Source organism: Canis lupus, chromosome 1, assembly GCF_048164855.1.
Source record: "Canis lupus baileyi chromosome 1, mCanLup2.hap1, whole genome shotgun sequence".
NCBI lineage: Eukaryota > Metazoa > Chordata > Mammalia > Carnivora > Canidae > Canis > Canis lupus.
Genome location: NC_132838.1, coordinates 69,565,902 through 69,588,312, shown reverse-complemented (window position 1 = coordinate 69,588,312; position 22,411 = coordinate 69,565,902). Strand labels below are relative to the sequence as shown.

The window sequence follows — 22,411 nt, the reverse complement described above, 5'->3', positions numbered from 1 at the left end:
GTCAATTTTAGATAAAAAACAATCTTAAAGATAAGAGAACTAAAAAAGTTAGACAAAATTTCAGATTCAGTGAGCCTTTTCATGAGAACCTCATCTCAGTTTTTAAAAACTAGGGCATATTGCAATAATGACACTGTCATTTATCAGATGTGTCGACTGTATTATAAGGTTTTTTTTTTATTACAAATATAAACTCTACATATAAGCTGAGTAGTTCAGTAGACTTTGATTCATTTAAACTCGGATCAATCCTAGCCATTAACTTTGTTTTAAAATCTTTCTGGTTGATTTTATTGGATACCAGGATTGAGATCCCTTGGATCGGTGGTGTGTTGTTTGGTGGATCTTGTCGAAGAGCACTGACACTGAGGTGGGAACAGAAATATTAGTGTCCTCTCAGTTTGGGAATGCTTTCTGCTCCCCGCATTTGCTGTAGGGTGACTTCTGCTGGTATCCTGCTCAACCGTACCTCAGTAAAGACAAGATAAATAATTTTAACCTCACAGTAAAGATTTTTTGATCCAATGCAAATGCCATTTTGTGGATGTGAAATGAGCATGCGAGCAGTTATCTGCTCCCAAACTGGAGCATATTTTTAATTTCTGATGAGTTCCTTTGCTTGTGCTGTATTTGTTTGGACTTGGATTAGTTAGCCTGACTTGCATTCCCCTCACTTCCACTTAACCTTGTTAAAGTGCTGTAATGTAAAGAAAAAAATGGGATGTCCCTTGATTTTGCCTAATGATGCTGTTAAAAGGAAGATGGAATATCTAGGTTTGACAGAGCTTGGATGTGTCTCGCTACGTTTAGGGCATTTGACAAACATAACACCATGCGCTGTAGTCGCTACTCTTACTTTGAGGAGAAGAGACATAGAGAAAAAACACATAGAAGAAGAAGGTGAACATTGTACGAAGCCCTCTCTGATCGCACGGGAATACTAAAGTTACCCCGATGCAGGACTGAAGAAGAGAGAGCGACCTCAAAGGCGTAAAGGTGTCGGGCAGCTAACTTAGCTACTAGAAACTCCTGGGGAAAAGGAGATAAAATGTACTAAAACTGAGTTTAACACCGGTGCAGTTACAGCACCTTTTAAAAACATGGGAAGGCACAAAACACAGCCGACAACATCCGCCTTGGTAAAGGGTAGATCATGGGAGAAAGGAAAGGAAACCTGCAGAAGACTAAGTGGCCTTTGGTAGACGTCGTCGCGCTCACCGTTGGCCGAACGACCGAACAAAATGAGACAGAAACATCCTGGGAGTAGCTCGGGCTGCAGCACAGATTCCGTCGGGGAACTGCCTGCTGCTGCCCTGGATCAAGTATGAAATTACCCACGTGCTTATTTTAGCCAGGACGTTTCCCCGTTTCCCCGCTGACGTGGGGCTGCCAAAGAGGCCTAAAGGAGAGAGCTTATCATGAAAGGGAAGGGGAGGGCTTTCTCCTCTCTTCTTCATCCCCCACGCTTCCTAACGCCTCACACACTCTGATAATATAGGACCTCAGATTCTAAAGGAAGCCTGGCCTTTCAAAACTCATCAGAATTTTGTTTGGACAACTAAGGATTGGTGTGCCAGAAAACGAACCTACTTAGGCTAATTCCGGAAATCCTTCTGTTCTTTGTCTTCTACTTGGCTTGCCTCTACTACTTCGCTTCCCTTCCAAGGCAAGCCTATTGCCTCTGGTAACTTGTGTGGAAATTTTACAATAGATTCTTCTTTTTACACACTTAACCATCAGTAGCTAGCCTTAAGGTTTTCAAAGTGGTTCTGATACTTAATTCTATAAATAGCTTTAGTGTCGTATCATTTACCTAACGTGTAGTTCATCTATTTCAAATACACAGCTCAGTTCTTTTCAGCAGATTTCACAGCTGCATGACCACTGTCCCGGTCCATTTGGGAATGCTTCCATCCCCTTGAATAACTCCCTTACCCCCCTTTGCGGTCCCCACTCCGATCTCCAGCCCCAGGAAAACACTGATCAGCTTCATCTGCCTTCTGTAGCCATAGTTTTCTGTAACCTTTTGTAGAAACTTCATCTAATGTAAGTATCTGATATGTACTTTTAATTTAGAAACTCAGTTTACCTTATTAACATGGCCAAAGACCAACTAAATTAAGCAGATCTTGTATTTCACTGTAAACAGCAAGAGAGTACATCAATTAAAAGGATTTTCTTAATCAGGTGCTGAGACTTTAATTGTATGCCTCATCTGCTTTGCTCAGTTGCAACTAACTCTTTTAGTTGGATATCTTGTTCCGTTTGAGCTCTGCGTCACATATTCCCTCTTCAACATGTATGGCTCAATCTTCTTTCCAACTTTAGGCCTTACTCCGCAGTCTCTTTTATTAAGACATTTTCTTTCCAGAACTACAAATATTTATGTGTGTACAAAGGGAAAGAAAACAGAGATACCTACTGAGCCCGCAAACATTTGTGGATAGATGAGTAGAGGCAAGATGGATTGATGAATTCCATATTTAGACCTCAGGAAAGTGGTTTATATTATAAGTTCTCGGGATGTAGAGAACTCACAAATTGCATCTATTTGAAATAGAATTTCACTCTCTGTTTTTATTTAACAGAAGGAATGTGAAACATGTTCTAGCAAGGAATAAAGCATTGCAGTGGACTAAGTCTTACGTTTTGCCAGAGTTTCCCTATAATGTCAAATGCATGTTAACAGAACACAAATGTCCCGATCACAGCTTGAGGATAAGGATCATTGAGTTTCTCCAAGCCGACATGACTAAGTATCTGGAAGGCTCACTGTGAGTAATAACGGGCTATCCTTGCTGGTTTGGGAGGGGCTCTGTTTTCAGAGTGGAGTAGAACTCATTGGGAGCCAAAACTCTTCAGATTTTGGATGACGTGTTGGTAATAAGCCCAACGTTGCCCATTGATCAATTACAATTGTCAACATTGTATTTGAAGGTCTTCATTGTTGTACAGAAGGTTATGAAGGAAAGGGAGTACAATCTGGACTCCTAGGCAGGAATGCAGGCTGCTTGAAGTGAAAAATGTCCTCGTTGCACACAACAGGTATCCCAGCACCCAGCAGTACAATGATGTGGTCAACGCGCTGCTGCAGGCCTACCCCTTCCTGGACGAGGACGGCTGTGGCTTTGTAAGTGACCACATGGTGCCATGCCATTCACCTCCACCCATCTTAAAATAATAGCTTTGAGTTGTCCGGTAATTGTATGCCCCATTCCCCTCCCCTCAGTCTCTCTATCCACCCATGTCTATTTCTCTCTCTCTGTCTCGTTGTCTCTAGCTGGTCTCTCTCTGATTTTGTTCCTTTAGCTTTGTCTCATCTGTCAGTCCCTGTTTTTTTTTCTTATCTTTGGTCTCTCTCTAACCCCGCTTCCTCCTTCTTCCCTCTCTCCCTCCATCTCTCTCCTTCTCTGTCTCTGTCTCTGCTCTTTTTTGATGCCTTCTCTGACTCTCTGTGTGTTCCTTTGCATTTTTAAATATATTTTTAAATATATTTCTTTTTAGAGCAGTTCTAGGTTTACAGCAGGATTGAGAGGAAGGTACAGAGGTTTCACATGAACCCCTGCCCCCCCCCAGGCATAGCCGCCCCCATTGTGAATGTCCTCTACCAGAGTGGGACACCTGCTACAGTGGGTGAACCTATATGGACATCATTATCACCCAAAGCCCGTAGTCTCCATTAGGATTCACACTTGCAGCTGTACATTCTGAGGTCTTCTATGTCTCTCTGCCATCATCTTTCTGTGTCTCCCTCAAAGTGGTTTGGAAGCTTATGTGTCCTGTTGAGTCTTTAAGGGATGTAATGTGCAGAAAGAAGGATGTGACCACACCTCCCTCACTGCTATCATCACTGGAGCGTTGCTTGCCTTCCTTCCTCCTTTCCCTCCTTCCATTCTCTTTCTGTATTTTCAAGAAATGTTTATTATATGTGGATAGAATCAGAATTTCCAGAGTGGAAGAGGGAATATATATATATATATATATATATATATATATATATATATATATATATATTTTTTTTTTTTTTTTTTTTTTTTTTTTTACCACCCAGACTCAAAAAGGGATAGTACTCTGTGTCTGGAGCTAGTAACCATTGAAAGCCAGACTGGAATTTAAGCATTGTTGTTGTTTCTAGTATGACATCCTTCCTAAAATAATAATTTACATTTTCTGTTTGAACAAGTCACATATTCACATAGTTCAAAATTCAAAAGCTACAATAAGATATAAATGGAAGTCTCCCTCCCGCCTCCATCCCCCAGCTACCTCGGTACCTAATCTTCCTCCCCAGAAGCCGCTGATGTTATTAAAGATTCTTTCCGGAGATTCTTCACATACATATAAGCAAATATGTATTTATCCAGTTACATTTTGACCTTTGGTTTTATGGTTATGAAAGTGAGACAAATAGAACGTAGTGGATAATGCTCACCTGGATTGTGTGTGCACTTTACGCACTTGTGTCCCCCGATGTGTTCATGAAAGACGCTTAACTGATAAAGAGACCCGCGAAGTCGCTTAGCGTTCCCTGGCCCGTGCTCACACACACAGGTGGGAGGGAAACTGAGGCCCGTGGTAGATAATTACCCCGATTCCCCCAGCAAGGGTGTATGAACGTTGTGTCTCTTGTGGCAGGGAAGACGTAGATGATGTCTGAGAATGTCCGTCTGTGGGTGAAAAAGAGAGAGCAAGCAAGCAAGCTCTTGGTCATTTTTAGGGCTGTCTTCTCAGCTTTTATTTGGGGAATCGTCATGTGGGCACCGAGGTTGCAGGAATGCCCCATGCACGCCGCCCCCCACCCGAAGCCTTGGGGTGAGGGCTCCCCACGCTGGCAGCACCGAGGCCCAGGTGGTGGAGGCAGGGAGGCGCTGTCCTCGCACCGCGGGAGGTTCCGTGCATCCCTGCCCCCAGCCACGAGGACCACAGCCTCTCCAAACCTCGCATGTGCCCTCTGGGAGGAGGGCAAAATCCTGATGGTTAGGAGTCCCCGTCCTAGATTCTCTAACTGTTGATATTTTGCCCCAGTTATTTTTTGTGGTTCATACTTATTTGCTTTGGCTGAGCCTGTGGCAATAGAAAACAAGTTTCCGAGACCATTCCCTGGGCGGCCTTGTGCCAGGAGGCACCTCCTCTGTAGCACAATAGTGCTGTTTTGCCCAAGGAAACTAGCGGCGCCTACGTGGTGTCATCCACAACCACTGCAGGAGGATAGATGTACCCATATGCCCATGTCCCCAATTATTCCAAAAATGTCCTTGAAATGGAGCTTCTGCTATGGGATCTAGCCAAGGATCATTCGCGGCGTTTCACTGTCTCTTCAATTTCGTTTGGTCTCAGAGTCTCTGCGCCCTTTTTGGTTTTTCCTGATTCTGATTCTTTGGATAAGTCTGGTCCAGTTAACGTAGGAGAGGGTTCCTAGTCTGGGTTTGGCCGAACGGCTCCTACGGATCATGTGTGGGTTTAAAATATGAGGCAGAGCCCCGCCTGCTGGAAGGCCCCGGGCAGCTCCTGGGTCAGCGGCCTATTTATTTCAGGGGGTCACGCTGCCCACCCAGGTGCAGGGCATAGGGGGGTGGGGCTGTGTCTGAGGCTTCTGTGTGCAGAGCTCATGGGCACAGCCCCCCCGTCGGTGGGTGTCCCCCCGGCGGTTAATGCGGGGAGAAAGGGAGGCCAGGGAGGCCTTGGCACCGGGGCCACGGGAAGGCTGCGGCCTGCCCACCACATCCACAGGCCCAGCCGGGCAGGAGGGCGAGGGATGTGCACAGCTTCACATTTGGGAGACCAAGGGCACCTGCACCACACAGCCCGAGGGAGGTGTCAGGGCGCCTGAGCCACCCACACTCAGCCCTGGGCCGCGTCCACCTGCTGCCCGTCCCCTCAGGGCAGAGGGGCCTGAGCAACACTTCAGTTTGCCAGCGGCTTCCAGGAGGGGCTCCGAGACCCGGTGTGGCCTGGGAAATGGGGCACAGCGGCAGGAGTCCCGAAGGTCATGGGAGACAGGAGCCTGCCCAGCCGTGGGGGTCCCCGGGGAGCTCCACGCTGGATCAGCCACATCGTGGCTCCCGGAGAGCTACGGTCCTTGCCACCCCGTCCTCGGGTCGCAGAACTGCGGGGCGCTGGGCTCAGGAGGGGGGACCCAGGGACGCCCAGGCTGCTCCCCGCCCCTCTGCAAGGCGCTGGGGCTCAGGAGGGGATGGCCCAGGGCCGCTGATGCACAAGGGACTGACGCCTCATCCCCTGGGCAGCTTCCCAGACGCCTGGGGTCCCGGCTGGCAGGTGGCGGATGTGAGCCTGCCCCTGTGCCTGAGGCCTGGTGAGGGTGGGGCGGGCAGCAGCAGCAGAAGGCAACGCCGGAGGGCGGGAGTGGGGCGGGCAGGGGTGGGGGGGTGGGGGGGGGGAACAGAATGGAAAAGCCCAGAAGCGGGAGAGTGCCAGTGAGGGCCGATGAGGGCGGATGAGGACAGCTCAGTGCAGACGGAGGGTGGCGCCCTGGCCGGGGCAGCGATCTGAGCTGAGACCCAGGGCAGGGCCCAAGCGCCGGGTACCAGGCCAGGCAAGCTGGCGGTGGAGCTTCTGGGGCCCCACGGCCCTGAGGAGGCCAACGCTGGCCCGACTGCCCACCGAGCCCAGTGCTGCGGCCCATGCGGCCCATGCGGTCCACGCCGTCGTGGAGCCCAGCCGCCTGCCTGCTCTCCTCGCCCATCGGAGCCCAGAGGCCCTCCTGGCCTGGCCCCCAATCCCGCTCACCCGGAAGGCCGCACCCTCTGGGCTCCGGGAGGACCCGCCGGCCACACGGCCAGCTCCAGCCGCAGCCTCCCAAAGACAGGCCAGCGCCCGAAGTTCTGCGCCTCGAGGAGGGGTGCCCAGAGAGCCAGAGGACCTCTGCCCTAGGGCCAGAGCCAAGGACAGAAGCTCCCCGTGAGCCGGGACGTGGCCAATCCACACTGGACCGCAGCGGAGCTCCCTGGGGATCCCTGCGCTCCCCACGCCCCCACAGCGGGGCGGGCTCCTGTCTCCCGCGACCTTTGGGACCCCTGCCTCCGCCCCCCCATTTCCCAGGGCTGTCCCTACGCCCTGGCCTGGTGTTCCCACCCTCAGACCCACTGCTGCTCAGATGCACCTGCTGCAGGAAGGGTCTGCGGCCCCAGCACAGCGCAACAGGAAGCTCTCTGTTGCCGTTAGGACACTCTCTTTCCGGAACAGCAATGACCCGCCTCGGCTCAATGGGCCCTTCCCGCGTCCCCTCCTTCCTAGGCAAGCCCAGCCTTCCTGTGTGAAACAGTCCACGCCCTGCACCTACCTGGGGAAGGAACGCCGCAGTCGTCGCCAAAGGGGATTTCAGGGGGTGATAGAGAAAACAATTTTAAGAAAATGCATCAATGAATATCCACTTGAACCAGTTGTCGGTTCCTCCCTAGAGCCCAGAGGAAAAGTGGAACGTGCTGCAGAGACAGCAACTATGGCTGAAAACATCCAATGTGGGGAATTAGAAAAATCCAGGTTTAAGAGCCAGCATATTCACTCAATAACTAGGTGGCATCGGGGAACTAATTTTTATTTTTCTGGCTCTGTTTCCTTAGTTATCATTTAGGGATTATGATTTTTACAGCAGCATCACAAGATTGTTGTGAAGGTAAGTGGAAGGATAGTTATGTTATTTCTACTACTCTGATGTGAAAGTAATTTCAAGCCCAAGAGTGATAAAGATTTTATTGTTTGTCTGAGATCATTCCAATCTCCTTGAAGATTAAGTCTTGTTTTTTGTGGGGGATTTTTTGTTTATTTTTTACATTTTATGCAGTTTTTATGGAAACGAGCTCTCAAAGATCGCTTTAAATATGTTCGGAGACCCATAGAAGATGATGAACAAGTGATGAGAAATAAGTGTAAATTTGGACACCGAAGAGGCCAAAGAAATCTCGTACCGATACAAGCTTTGATAAGGTTAAAATTGTCCGGATAAAAGTAAGCTTGGATGTTTAAATGTTCTGATACTGTGTTGATTGATTTATTAAAGGATAATAAGTAATAGCATCTAAAATCACTAAAATGCAATGAGATATTCTTTCTGAAAACTGGGAGGCAGGGAAATCTGTTTTGCATGGCTAAAAATATGAATGAATGATATTATTTCCAAAAGAGGGCTTCCAGAAACCGTTTGAGCAGGATGCGTTATTCATCATCTCGTGTTTATTCTTTCACAACCTTTGAAAAACCTGGAAACACCCTTCTGTTCTGGGTCTTTGATAAATGTCTCTTCCTCTGATCGTGAAATATAGCTTGTATTTTTGCTGTTCTTATTGCTACAGACAGACGTTAGCACTCATATTGTAGGGAAGCCCGTGTCCTCGAAGTTTTAGGGAAGAATGTAACCCACAGGCATGGATACAGACCCCATCCTGCTCTTCTGTTGCCAGAAGGCAGTGTCTCGTGCCAACCCAGAGGTGGCCTGTGAGGACTTGCAGGCCTACAGGTACCTCCCTCAGCAGCAGGTTTGCTATAAGTAATGCACGTGTAGGTCTAATTATCGCGATCCTATAAATTTCCTTAGCTTCCTCAAAACCCCCAAATATGGTTAAAGCCCCAAATGTCCCCTGCTAATAAAGTAAACGAACTCCTCAGGAAGGATGTCCAAACTACCAAGTAGAAGAGAAGTCAAGTCCCATGACTGTCTCCCTCCACAGATGGAGGAAGAAGCAGGCTCCCTGTGGGGAGCCCAATGCAGGACTCGATTCCAGGATCCCAGGGTCATGGCCTGAGCTGAAGGCAGAAGCTCAATCACTGAGCTACTCAGGTGTCCCTCTTTCAAAATTTTCTGAAAAAAATTTGGCTTGACTTTTTTTGGGGGTGAAAATTTATTCTGTTTTCTTGAAGCAGTATAGAAAGGACTCTGACATTTCTATAGGAGCTTTTGCTTTTCTCTGATTTTTTTTTCTAATTGCAATGAAATTCTCTTAGTTGAGAGGCTTTTAGTATGATCTATAGATGCATAGATTATTTTATCTTTGTCAGCTAATTGAACCTACATTTAGTTTCTTTTTAAGAGTTTTCAATAACTCAGTTTCTTCAAAACTGCCTTTGATACCATCTTCTCAGGGGTCTTCATTTTATGATGTATTTGTTATATCCGTTCTGAATACCTACAATCCGTGTTGTCTTATCCAGGAATAGCAGCTGTTCTAGTCTTCTAGTTCCCTATTTATCGTCTGCTCAGTGGTTCTGTTCATTTTTAAAAGTGGGGTTTCCAAGTCTCCAACTATTATTATTATTGAATTGTCTCTTTCTCCCTGTAGTTCTGTCCATTTTTGCCACATGAGTTTTGGGATGCTGTTGTTAGGTGTATATAAGTTCATATTGTTATATCTTCCTGATGGATTGGCTTTATTCCCATTACAAAATATTTTCCTTTGTATCTATGAACAGTTTTTGTTATAAAGCTTATTTCGTCTGATGTTAGGATAGCTATTCCCTCTCCCTGTTTGCTGTCATATCTTTGCCCATCTTTTTACCCTAAACACTTTGTGTCTGAATCTAAAGTGTGTCTCCTGTACACAGCATATAGTTGGATCATTTTTACCATCTATTCTTCCAATTATTAAATATAATGACTTACAAGATAGAATTTATGTCTCCTATTTTATTATTTGTTTTTTACTCATCATTTGTTTTTTATTTTATTCTTTAATTACTGCCTTCTTTTGTGTTACGTAGATATTTTCCAGTGTACTAATTCAATTTTCCTCCTTGTTTCTTTTAGTACATATACAGTTTTAGTTATTTTCTTAGTGGTTGCCCTGAGAATTAGAACTAACATCTTGATTTTTAATAATCTAGCTTGGATTAGTATCAATTTAATAACAATAGCATACAAAATCCTTGTCCCCATATAACTCTATCCCTCTCCCTTTTTTGTGCTGTTATTGTCACATAAATCACATTTTATACCTTGTATGCCCATCAATACAGATTTTATAATTAGTGCTTCATAAAATTGTCTTTAAAATACGATGGAAGAGTTACAAACCCCAAATACATTTATACTGTCTTTTATATTTACCTAGTAATGACCTTTACCAGTGCTCTATTTTTTTCATGTGGATTTGAGTCACAATCTAATTTCTGTTTATCAGCTAGTGACCAGTTCTCTGTTTTTATTTATTTGGGAATATCTTAAATTTCTCCTTCATATTTGAAAGGTGTTTTGCTGACTATAGAATTCATTTAGTTCATTGTTTTCTGGTTTGAGAATTGGGTGTTCTCATAACACTGATATCTCAGTTAAACGCTTTTGGCCGCAGCCAACAGAGAGCCCTATCTAAAACTGGCCAAAATTAGAAGGAGAGCTATGCTCTCACGTGACACGGAACCCAGAGATAGAGCAATGTGGACATTATCTCTCCGCACCAATTTAACCATCTTGTCTCCTCGAGACAATCCGTAGGGGTGTTGCTCCTCCACTTCCTTGAAGCTAGGTGTGGCCGTGAAACTGACTTGAGCCAAGAAGTGGAAGAAGTGACACATGCAGTGATGACCCAGTGTGCAGTGCGCCCTCCTCCCCACTGATTCTTTATCAGTGATGCCTCCCAACATTCTAGGTGGTGAAGCCAGGTCCTTGGTCGAGGAGGATGAGGAGCTGGGCCCCAAGACGGACGTGTCACGTGAGCAACAAATAAACTTTTGTTGCTGAAGGCTTGGGGGTTGCTGGGTACAGCAGCCTGATTCTCCTTACCCTGAGGGATAGCAGGGGCTCCCAGCACGGCATGTCCGGCTTCGGATCCATGTCCCAGGATCCTCTTTGTGTTGGCGTCGTGACGTGACAGAGGCATTTTGGAGGATCTAGCTGCTCCTGCCATCCTTACCCCAGGGATTTCATAGTCTGTGTCTCTGTCCTTTATCTGGATTGAGGAGATCTATGAAAAGTATCACCATTTGTTATAATAGAAATGCTTACAACATAGGGAAACTTTATTTTGCTTCATGTAGAAAATACCTAGCTTTATTTTTTTCAGCTAATCCCCTTGGAGATTCTACTTCCTCAGTACAGAGCACATCATCTCCATTGTGACTTTAGTTAAGAACATTTCTCAGAGTCTGAAACATGGAGGAAACCAAACTATTATCTTGCCCCACCCAGTGCGAAATATCCTATCAAACATACTGTGGCAGGTTCTTTCAAGAGGTTAACTTGTGCTTTTTAAAAACCAAACCAAACCAACCTACATGATGTCCCAGACACTGATGCAGGGATTTAATAAATCCTGTAGGCTGTTTTTGTATCCCAGAGTCCTCCAAACACTCGCTAAGTGAATAAATAAATCGACAAACTGCTGTTTACTACTAATTACTAATTACTAACACGATACTTACGATTTATTTCCATCTTAAGACATTTTCTTTTCCTCCTTGTTGGGTATATATGTACCTCATAACTTTGAAAGTCATGAAGAAGTTTTGTGTGGTACCTTTCCTTGCGCTAGAAGTGAGATGGAATCAAAAGTTCTGCAAAAACTGCTGAGAGGGCCAAATGCTAAGACTATCTCAAAGGCTCCTTTGGATTTCATTACTGTTTGCTTCTTACTGCACCTGACACATAATGATTTATTGAACAAACCCTAATCATTTTCATAGGCTTTTGCACAGATGTTTCTCTCATGGTGCAAAACTGAGCAAAACAGCAAACGTTGAAGAGAAATGTTGACAGTTAATTGCATGCTGGAGATAATGCAATTACTGCCATTGGCAGGTGGCAAATGCCCCAATGCTGTGAAGTCTTACCAGCACAGGGCAGAGTCGCTGCCGTTTCCCTGCCGGCCAACTGGGCCACACAACTGAGTGCTACACAGGGAGACCTTTCAAGGTACCTAGAGAAACCTCATTTCCACCGTCAACTGGAAGACAACGGAATTGAAAACAAGGATGATTGGAAGGTGATATGCAGAAAAGCCTAGCCTCTAACACGGTTGTGTCTAGCAGAAATGTAATACAGACCACATGTGTGACTTCAAATGGTCTAGTGGCCACATAAAAAACAAAAGCAAAAAGAAGCAGGTGGAATTATTATACTAGTATATTTTATGTAACCCAATATGTCCACAAAATTATTTCAACATGCCATCATTATGGAAAATTATTGAGATGGTTTACCTTTTTTTTTTTTCTTTTTTTGTACACAAAGTCTTTGAAATCCAGTGTTTCAAAGCCTCCATCTCCTTTTGGACTGGCCTCATTTCAGGTGCTCGGTAGGCTCCTGTGGCCACCAGCCGGGTGACTCGGGGAAGGATGCCCTGCCGGGAATCAGAAGGCGAGACAACGCCCTGGAGGGAACACCACAGTGGCAGGGAGCATGGCCATCACTTGCTGCCGATTGGCAGAGCTCCATCCCCAGACCTGGGGATCGGACCTTTATGTTGTGCCTCCAAGGTAGAGTTTTAATGCTGTCCATGTAAGAACCACTGAAGTTCCGGGACAAGACACGAGCTTTGTGAGCTTGCTCAGATTGCAGGATGCAGAGCGGCATCATGTGTAGTAGGCGTCCAGGCGGGCTTCCCCTCACAGCTGTAGGGCTGCAGCCCTGCTGGGCCTTCCTACCGTGAAAGCAGCCTCTGTGTTCCAGCAGAATCCAGGTTAGAGAGGGGCAGTCCTTGCGTGGGCTCCAGCCGTCAGCTTAGACACTGAGCCCCCGCGGCCCTCTGAGGGCCCCGCGGCCCACTGCGGCCTTCCGCGACCCTGCAGAGGAGGAGGAGACCCGCGTGAACAATCGTCCAGTTTGCATCCAACTCCAGTTACTGTTCCAGCTCAGTTATTGATTCCCTCGGAGTCACAGCTCTCACCCGGGCCCTCAGTGTCCCTTCGTCCGTCCCCATGGCCACATGGAATCTGGTCCCTGCTTCCTGCCTTGTCCTTCCCCTGACCTCTGGGGCATGTCCCCCGCCACCTCCCCCCATCCCCTCCCACTGTCTTTGCCCCTGAGACCAGACGCCCAGCCGCCAGCTCGCCAGCAGTTAGCAAGGCCGCCTGTCTGTGTAGACAGCAGGCACTACCCCAAGACAGCCACCCTGCGCCCCCCTTCGTGCTGGCGACAGTCCTTCCCCTGTAACGGCCTCAAAGTGCTTGTCACTAAGCCTCGAAGCACAGACCAGACAATTTCCAGGTTCCTTCTGGCTCTAACGGTACATAAATCATGAAAAGGTGAGGATTTTAAATTCCGATGCCACCAGCCGTTCCTTGGAATACAGTGCTTGCATCTAGGCTACGACCTTCTGACATTATGTTAGTCCAGCCAGGTCGGAGCTTTCCAGAAGCCCGACGCTCCGTGACATTTCATGAATCGGGCACGGGTGTTGGGGGCACCATTCAGCACACTGTAGGCCATGCATACTGGCCTCGGGCTGCCCACGTTACCCGTTAGAGAGCTCCCACTACCTTACAAGAAAATGAAAGCTGCTTATAATTAGTTTCCTTTTCCTTTTTAAAAATCAAGATTTTTCTTTTTATTTAAAAACCTTCATTCCATACACTTGAGACTTGTAAAGGAACATACAGAGCATATGTCTAACTCATGACAAAACAAACACCAACTTGCAGCTTCGAGAGAACACTGTCCACACCGTGTGTCTGCCCATTATTCTCGCCCGTCCCATCACCTGCTCTAACACCACTGCCCTGGACTCTGAATTTTAGGTTTCTCATTCACTTGCTTTTGAAACCTGTGAATTTGCCACCTATGCCAGGTATCTCATATTATTGGGATTTGCTTGGTGGGCAGCCTACACAAGGATGCAGACGGTCATCTACGTTGACCTTTTCCTCCCACAACATACGGTCTCTGAGATGCACCCAGGCTCCCTTTGGTGTGTGGTCCATTCACTCTTCTATTCGCTTAGAGATCTACTGTGACAGCAAAACACAGTTTACCCGGCCGTCCTCTTACTGATGGCATTTGCCGTGTTTCCAGTTCCTGCGTCCTGAGCTCGGCTGCCCAGCATTCCTGTTGCGCGGCTGGGGTAGGGGTGCCAGCACTTGGCCAAGGGCATGGAGGTGGGAAGAGGCCGACACACAGGGCCTGCACACATGCAGCAGTCGGAGCCCCCGTCTGTCCCCGGGTGAACACAGACAGTCACACTCACCAGGCGCACCTGTCACCGTGTCCCCCGGTCCCGCCCCGAGGGAGACCCGCTCAGACAAGGAACCGGGTACCTCCCCCTCCCCAAGGGAGGATGCCAGTGGATCCAGAGTAAAATGCGACTTGTTCCTATTCTCACTGTCATCATTTATGGGGTTCGTCGTCTTTCACATTCATAAAACATTCACCTTTCCCTCTCTGTGAGATGCCCACTCATGCCTTTTACCTATTTCCTTGGGGTTGCCCTTTTTAAAAAATTTATTCATAAGAATTCTTTACATGTTGCATTCCACTCCACCGGTTGGATCACTGTAAATATCTTCTACTTTGTGCCTTCCGTTTTGAATTTATGAAATCTTTTGACCAAAAGTTTATGATTTCAATGGAGTGAGATTTATTAATCGTTTCTCTTGTGATTAATATTTTAAAGAACTCCTTTCCTACCTTGAAATGTTAAGAATCATTTTTATATATTTCTTAAAATTTAAAGTCCTACCTTAACATTTAAGTTCTTAAGCCAAGTGTAATTTCCTTTTGTATAAGGTGTGTGATATGATCTGTTTTCTTCTTCCTTTTTTCTCATATGGATAAACAGTTTTCTGTACTTTTTATAAAACAGTCCTTTTTCCCAGGCATTTGTGATGTTACCTCTGTTCTTTTTAGAGATCTGCATCTAGAAGCTCTGCTGTGTTGCCCCAGTTATCTATCCCTGCATGAACATCAACTTTCCTCATCTACATAGTTGTAAAATGCCTTGATACTTTTCAATTTCCATCACAGCCTAATTATTATCTTTTAAGGTGTGCCTTGGTCATTCTTGGGTTTTTAAATCTTTTATGTGAATGTTAGAATCAGCTTGAATTCTTAAAACATTGATTTTTGGGATTTTGATAAAAATATTGTTAAATCTACAGTTCCATTTGGAGAAAGGTGACTTCCTTAGGATTTTGAGTTTTTCTCACAGTGAACATGGTAGGTATATCTATTTATTTATCTTGATAATATTTTCTAATCATTTTATAATTTTCTCCATAAAGACCTTTATGGAGTATTTTTTATTAGTTCTATTCTTAGGTGCTTTACAGTTTTTGTTGCAACTGTAAAAAATTACATATTGTTTGTTAACAAATTTGTATATTTATCTTACATTCAGTTGCTTTGTAAAACACTCTTTAATTGTAATAAATTACATGTATGCCATTTTGAGTTTTCTCTTAATCAAATCACATAATTTACGAATGATGACAGTTTTGTTTCTATCTTTCCAATTTTTATGCCTTTTGTTTCTCTTTCTTATCTTACTACTCTGGCTAGGATCTCTTGTAAAAGGCTGAATAAGAATATAGTAGGCATCTTTGTCCTCTTTCTGATTTTAAGGAAAATTCTTTTAAAATTTCACCATTAAAAATGTTAGCTCTAAGTATTTGGTAAATAACTATAAGTTTCAAAAATTTTTCTTCTTATTTTGATGACAGTTTTTTTTTCTTTAAAGGGATGTTGAATTTTATACAATATTTCTGCATTATTTGAAATATGGTCATTTAAAAGAACTTTAATTGGTTAATGCAATATATGATATTTATTCCTATTTAGATAATCCAGGTTAATTATAGAACTGTTATATGTCATATTTCTCAAGACTTATTTCTTTTTGGTCCAAATCTTTCTGTCACAGTGGCTCTAAGACTTCAGGGGTGCATGGGTGGCTCAGTCAGTTGAGCATCTGTCTCTTGATTTCAGCTCAGGTCATGATCTTGGGGTTCTGGAATTGAGTCCTGCATGGGGCTCTGTGCTCAGCAGGAAGTCTGCTTCTCTCACTCTGTCCAGCCTCCACCGCTCATGCTCTCTCTCTAAAATAAATAACTCATTTTTTTAAAAAAAATTCAGATTTCAATATGAAAAGTGCCTAAAATATAATGGGCAAGTGAATCATACTTCCCTTTAGTTTACCTTAGTTCCCTTAGTAATGTCAGGCCAGGGTATTTCTGGGATAAGCTCAAGTTAGTTGTTCCTTATTCTCAGTATTTATGAATTTCTTCATGAATGAGACTGACTTGTAATGTCCCCTTTATGATGTTCTTTCAAGTTTGGGGATTCATAGAATGGATTGAAATCCTTCATAGAATTCCTTGCCCCACCCCCCTGAATTTGTGAAATAATTTGCATAAATTTGGAACACTCTCTTTTGAAAGTGTAGAATTTGTCTATAAAACCTTTAGGTCCTGGCTTTATATTCTTTGTGGAAAGACTTCTATTTTCTAATTAAATTTATGCAAGATTATGGGAATTTCTTTTTAGTTGGTTTTGATAAGTTATACTTTTCTAGAGATTTGCTCACTTTAGTCTGTCTTGCTAGTCATCCTGTGTTCATAGAAAGTAGGTCTACCTGAAGTTTTCAACCAAATTCTTTCTTTCTTTCTTTCTTTCTTTCTTTCTTTCTTTCTTTCTTTCTTTCTTTCTTTCTTTCTTCTTTCTTTCTTTCTCTTTCTTCTTTCTTTCTTTTCTTTCTTTCTTTCTTTCTTTCTTTCTTTCTTTCTTTCTTTCTTTTTCTCTTTCTTTCTTTCTTTCTTTCTTTCTTTTCTTCTTTCTCTTTCTTCTTTCTTTCTTCTTTCTTTTCTTTCTTTCTTTTCTTTCTTTCTTTCTTTCTTTCTTTCTTTCTTTCTTTCTTCTTTCTTTTTCTTTTTTGGTAGCAGGAGGCAGATTATTTATTAATTTAAAAATATTTTATTTGAATTCTAGTTAGCTAACATACAGTGCAATATTGGTTTCAGGAGTAGAATTTAGTGATTCATCACTTACGTACAACACCCAGGGCTCATCATAACAAATGTCCCTCTTAATACCATCATTCACTTAGCCCATCCTCTGCCTACCTCCCTCCATCAACCCTCTGTTTGTTCTCTATCATTAAGAGTCTCTTTTACAGTTTGCCTCCTTCTTTCTTTTTATCTCCCTTCCCATATGTTCATCTGTTTTGTTTCTTAAATTCCACATATGAGTGAAAAATATGATATTTATTTTTCTTTGACTTATTTCACTTAATGTAATACTTTGGCTCCACCCATGTCTTTACAAATGGTAAGATTTTGTTTTTTTTTTTTTTGATGGCCAAGTAATAGTCCATTATACACACACATACACACACACACACACACACTCACCACATCTTCTTTATCCATCCATCAGTTGATAGACATTTAGGCTCTTTCCATAGTTTGGCTATTGTGGATAATGCTGCTATAAACATCGGGGTGTATGTACTCTTCAAATCTGCATTTTTGCATCCTTGGGGTAAATACCTAGTAGTACAATTGGTGGGTCAGAGGGTAGCTCGATTTTTAACTTTTGGAGGAAGTCCACACTGTTTTCCAGAGTGGCTGCACCGGTTTGCATTCCCACCAGCAGTGTACGGGTTCCCCTCTCTTCACATCCGTTCCAACATCTGTTGTTTCCTGAGTTGTTAATTTTAGCCCTTCTGACAGGTGTGAGGTGGGATCTCATTGTGGTTTTGGTTTGTATTTCCTTGATGATGAGTGATGTTGAGCATCTTTTCATGAGTCTGTTGGCCATCTGGATGTCTTCTTTGGAAAAGTGTCTATTCATGTCTTCTGCTCATTTCTTAACTGGATTATTTGATTTCTGGGTGTTGAGTTTGGTTAAGTTCTTTATAGACTTTGGGTACTAGCCCTTTATCTGGTGTCATTTGCAAATATCTTCTCCCATTCCATAGGCTGCCTCTTAGTTCTGTTGACTGTTTCCTTCACTATGCAGAAGTTTTTTATCTTGATGAAGTCCCAGTAGTTCATTTTTGCTTTTGTTTCTCTTGCCTCTGGCAACACATCTAATAAGAAGTCGCTGTGGCCAAGATCAAAGAGGTTGCTGGCTAGGTTCTCCTCTAGGATTTTGATAGTTTCCTGTCTCACATTTAGATCACATTTTGAATTTATTTTTGTGTATAGTGTAAGAAAGTGGTACAGTTACTTTCTTCGGCTATGTTGCTTCCAGTTTTCCCAACACCATTTGTTGAAGATACTGTCATTTTTCCATGGATATTCTTTCCAATTTTGTCAAAGATTTGTAGACCATATAGTTGTGGGTCCATTTCTGCGCTCTCTGTTCTGTTCCATTTATCTATTTGTCTGTTTTCGTGCCAGTACCACACTGTCTTGATGACTATAGCTTTGTTCTTAGTTCAATAGAGCTTTGTTCAAATTCAATAGAGCTTGAAGTCTGGAGTCCTGATGCCTCTGGCTTTTCTTTTCTTTTTCAGGATTGCTTTGGCTCTTCAGAGTCTTTTGTGGTCCCATACAAATTTTAGGATTATTTATTCCAGTTCTGTGAAAAATGCTGGTGGTATTTTTTTTTTAATTTTTATTTATTTATGATAGTCACACAGAGAGAGAGATCGAGGCAGAGACACAGGCAGAGGGAGAAGCAGGCCCCATGCACCGGGAGCCCGACGTGGGACTCGATCCCGGGTCTCCAGGATCACGCCCTGGGCCAAAGGCAGGCGCCAAACCGCTGCGCCACCCAGGGATCCCGGTATTTTGAGAAGGATTGCACTGAATGTGTATGTTGCTTTGGGTAGTATAGGCTTTTTAACAATGTTCTTCCAGTCCATGAGCATGAATTGTTTTTCCATTTCTTTGTTCCTTTCAATTTCTTTCATAATTTTTAAGAAGATTTCAGAGTACAGATCTTTTACCTCTTTGGTTAGATTTATTCCTAGGTATCTTACTGGTTTTAGTGCAATTGCAAATGGAATCAATTCTCTGATTTCTTTTTCTGCTGCTTGCTTATTAGTGTTTAGAAATACAACAGATTTCTGTATGTTGATTTTATATGCTGCGACTTTGCTGAATTCATGTATCAGTTCTAGCAATTTTTTGGTGAAGTCTTTCAGGTTTTCTGCATAGAGTATTATGGCATCTGCAAATAGTTAAAGGTTGATGACTTTGCCAATTTGGATGCCTTTTATTTCTTTTTGTTGTCTGATTGCCTCTCAACAAATTTCTCTAGAAACACTTTTTTGTTTTTTTGTTTTTGGCTCTCAAACTTAATGTCTTAGATTTTTAATGAGTATGTGAGGTATTTCCTAGCCATCCCACCTCACCCAATTTACTCAAATTTAGAGTAAATATAATTGACAGTTTGATTATTGTCACTAAATACCCAGTTATTGTTTTGAATTTGGATTTTATCACATGGTAGTGCAGCTATAAATAGATTTACAAAGGAAAAATAAAACAATAGCAATAACAAGATCTTAATTTAAAACCTTCTTATCTCTTTTCATATTTAAATGAATAGAAATAAAAAAATTCCTGGTAGGTGTGAACCTTCTGGATAATCTAGGTTTCCACTAAAAGAGTATGTAGAAATGAAGTAACTCTTACATCTGTCAGGAGAAGAGATTGTAATTCCATAGTAAGAAATGAACTATCTGTTTTGTTAAAGACTGTCCATTTGTTAACCACATCCAAGGCCAGGTGTAATCACACATGGTGACACTCACCTGAGGAGTGCATTGAGAGAGCGCAGTAACAACAGGCTATGATTCAATTTCTCACGGAGTGTTAAACTGCCACTTGGAAAAATGGAACATACTGATAATTCAACAATATTTTTCAGGAAGAAACTGTTTGTTTAGATTCTGAGGCAGATGAACATATTAACTGGTTCCAGCAAGAATATATGAAAACAGAAAAGGACTGGAGAGAAATTGATAAGAGGAGGAGTCAGACTTTGGAAATAAGAAGAAAGTTGATTGGCAGCAGAGCACCTCTCAAGGACATCCTTAAGATGTTTCCTTTCCTGAAGTGCCCTTATCAGGTACCTTTATTTGCTTATAATCTCTGATTTTAATGTCCAAATGGTTTTTTCTCTTTTCTTTTGGAATGTAACAGTACTAATGATGGGTGAGGATCTCAGTAGGGTGCACAGGTTCCACAGGCTACAACTGGGACCATTTGGTAAGGATTTCTGGAAGCATATTCTAATAACATGCACTGCCTGTCTTCAGATTTAAAGATTTCCCTGTCATTGAACACACTGTGGAGGCCGGAGGGGGGTGGGGGTGGGGGGACCACTACTTGGGGGTATATTGACAGTGTGAAACATTTTGCCTTGTGTGCATTTAGACAATCAAGAGAGTCTACTCAGAAATTGTTAGTATGCAGCATTACTCAAAATCTATTTATGATCCCAAATAACTTCATAAAGTGGTCTTCTAATACATGAAGTTAAATAGGCAAATCAAATATCCTTCCATTTAGTTTACTCACGGTGACCATTAGAAGCTCCTATTACAATGTTAGTGGAATGTTAGCCGAAGCATATAATAAGATTCATCAAGGTTTTTACCTGGGAACACATTTCGTGGGAGACTTCTGTGGGTGCCATCAACTATTTTGAAAATAATAAGTTGTATATGTTATTCTTCCTCCAAAAAATGAAAAAGAACCTGCCTGCATATTTTATCTTAATAATAGTCTCTAGCAAACATCTGAGTGCTTACTAGGCAGGAGTTATATTTTCAGGGCCTCACGTGGATGATTTTATCTATCCGTCTCTCAGCAACACTACCTTGGTTATTAGTTACTTTCTCTTCATCTTTGGGTTGCTAGGGACAGGAATAGCCAGGAGGCTTTGGCTATTAAGAGTAGGCCACACTGACACACCTGCAATATATTGTTTGAAAGCAAAACCTTGGGGCGCCGGGGTGGCTCAGTCAGTTAAGCATCTGCCTTCAGCTCAGATCATGATCCCAGGGTCTTGGGATCCAGCCCCACATCCGGCAATCTGCTCTGGGGGGAGCCTGCTTCTCCTGCTCCCTCTGCCCCTCCCCCCAGCTCATGGTCTCTATCAAATAAATAAAAATCTTAAAAAAAAAAAAAAAAGCAAAACCTTGTCAAATGGATAGCCTATAAACTCCTTAAGGGTAAAGAGCATATTTTAAACATCTTAGTAGCTTTCCAAATGCCCTGCAGAACACTGCGCAGGCCACAGGAGTGAAATCTTAATTTTCAGAGTGCTGGTTAAGTTAGTAGATGGTTGGGGTCTCGGTCTGTCTGGGCTGCTGTAACAAAAATACCATAGACCGGGTGGCTTCTAAAGGACAGAAATGTATTCAACGGTTCTAGGGGTGGGGAAGCCCAGGACCAAGACACTGGCGGATGTGGTGTCTGGGAGTTGGCTTTTTGGGTCATGAATGGGCCTTTCTAGCTGTAACTTCGCATGGCTGAAGGAGCGATGTAGCTGCCCGGGGTCTCTCTTGTAAGGGCGGGACTCTCATTCATGAAGGCTCCACCCTCATAGCCAGACCCCTCTCAAAGGCCCCACCTCCTAATACCATCCCTCCGAGCATTAGGTGTGACATACGAATTTTGGGAGGACATAAATATTCAGTTCATAGCTGTTGGTGAGGCTGTGTGGACACTGATGTTGCAGCCTTAGGGGTCTTCACAGGGGTGCGGGGTCTGTGCAGGTTTAGTGATTAAAACAGACAAGCTGTGTGGTTCAGTAGCCTTTCAAAGAACCTTAGCTGAGCATGAGTCTGGGGGCGGGGGAGGTTGGAGAGAGACTTTAGACCTAAGGCAGTGTCTCTCATGCTTTGTCTTAAGTCTCTTTTTCTCCCACTCCCTCAGGCATTTCATCCTATCAAAAATATGGATTGGGATATGGTTTTTGTAAGGACTGTACTAAAAATAAAGTCGCCTATCTATCGTTTTAAGCCTGAGAGTTGAATCTTTTAGATTTTTGCTGGAAGTACCTCCGTAATTAAGCCTTGTAGAGCCAGCTGGGATTTACAATTTATAAAAACCTTATTGTGAATAAAAGCAAGCTTGACCTCACTTACAAATACACAGCTGACAAACAATCCCTAAGCAGGACAGCTGCCCCCGCTGCAAACCACTCCCACTGTGAAGCCTGGCAAGCCCAGGGCGCTTGTGGGCACAGGTGTGGCAGAGGAGCAGTCAGGGTGGGACACTGGACCACGGAATCTACATGGATCCTGCTCACCACCTGCACTCATCAACCTCCTCCCTTCAAAACACTTTCAACAGAAAATGAGAATGGTATTTAGAAACTAAGATTTCAGCCCTAGGTGTGCTCATTGCTACAAAGGTGTTATTGCTCTATGGTTTCCCACAGAACCAACCCGGGATACATACCTTTACACACGCACACGCACACGCAGATCTGTATCGGTCCATTATCCACACATCAAGTATTAAAAACCATGAATTCACAATTGTACCTCCAATTCCAACCCAAACCAGAGGGCTT

General features: G+C 43.6%; 1 protein-coding gene across 1 annotated transcript in view; it reads left to right on the top strand.

Annotated features, from left to right (window-relative positions):
* Positions 1–22,411, top strand: part of SAMD3 (sterile alpha motif domain containing 3) — a 37,843-nt gene that overhangs the window by 12,505 nt on the left and 2,927 nt on the right. The window contains 5 exon segments of the mRNA XM_072833922.1: positions 2,589–2,774; positions 3,046–3,130; positions 7,802–7,910; positions 7,913–7,965; positions 19,754–19,954. Of these exon segments, the coding sequence (XP_072690023.1) occupies positions 2,589–2,774; positions 3,046–3,130; positions 7,802–7,910; positions 7,913–7,965; positions 19,754–19,954 (634 nt within the window).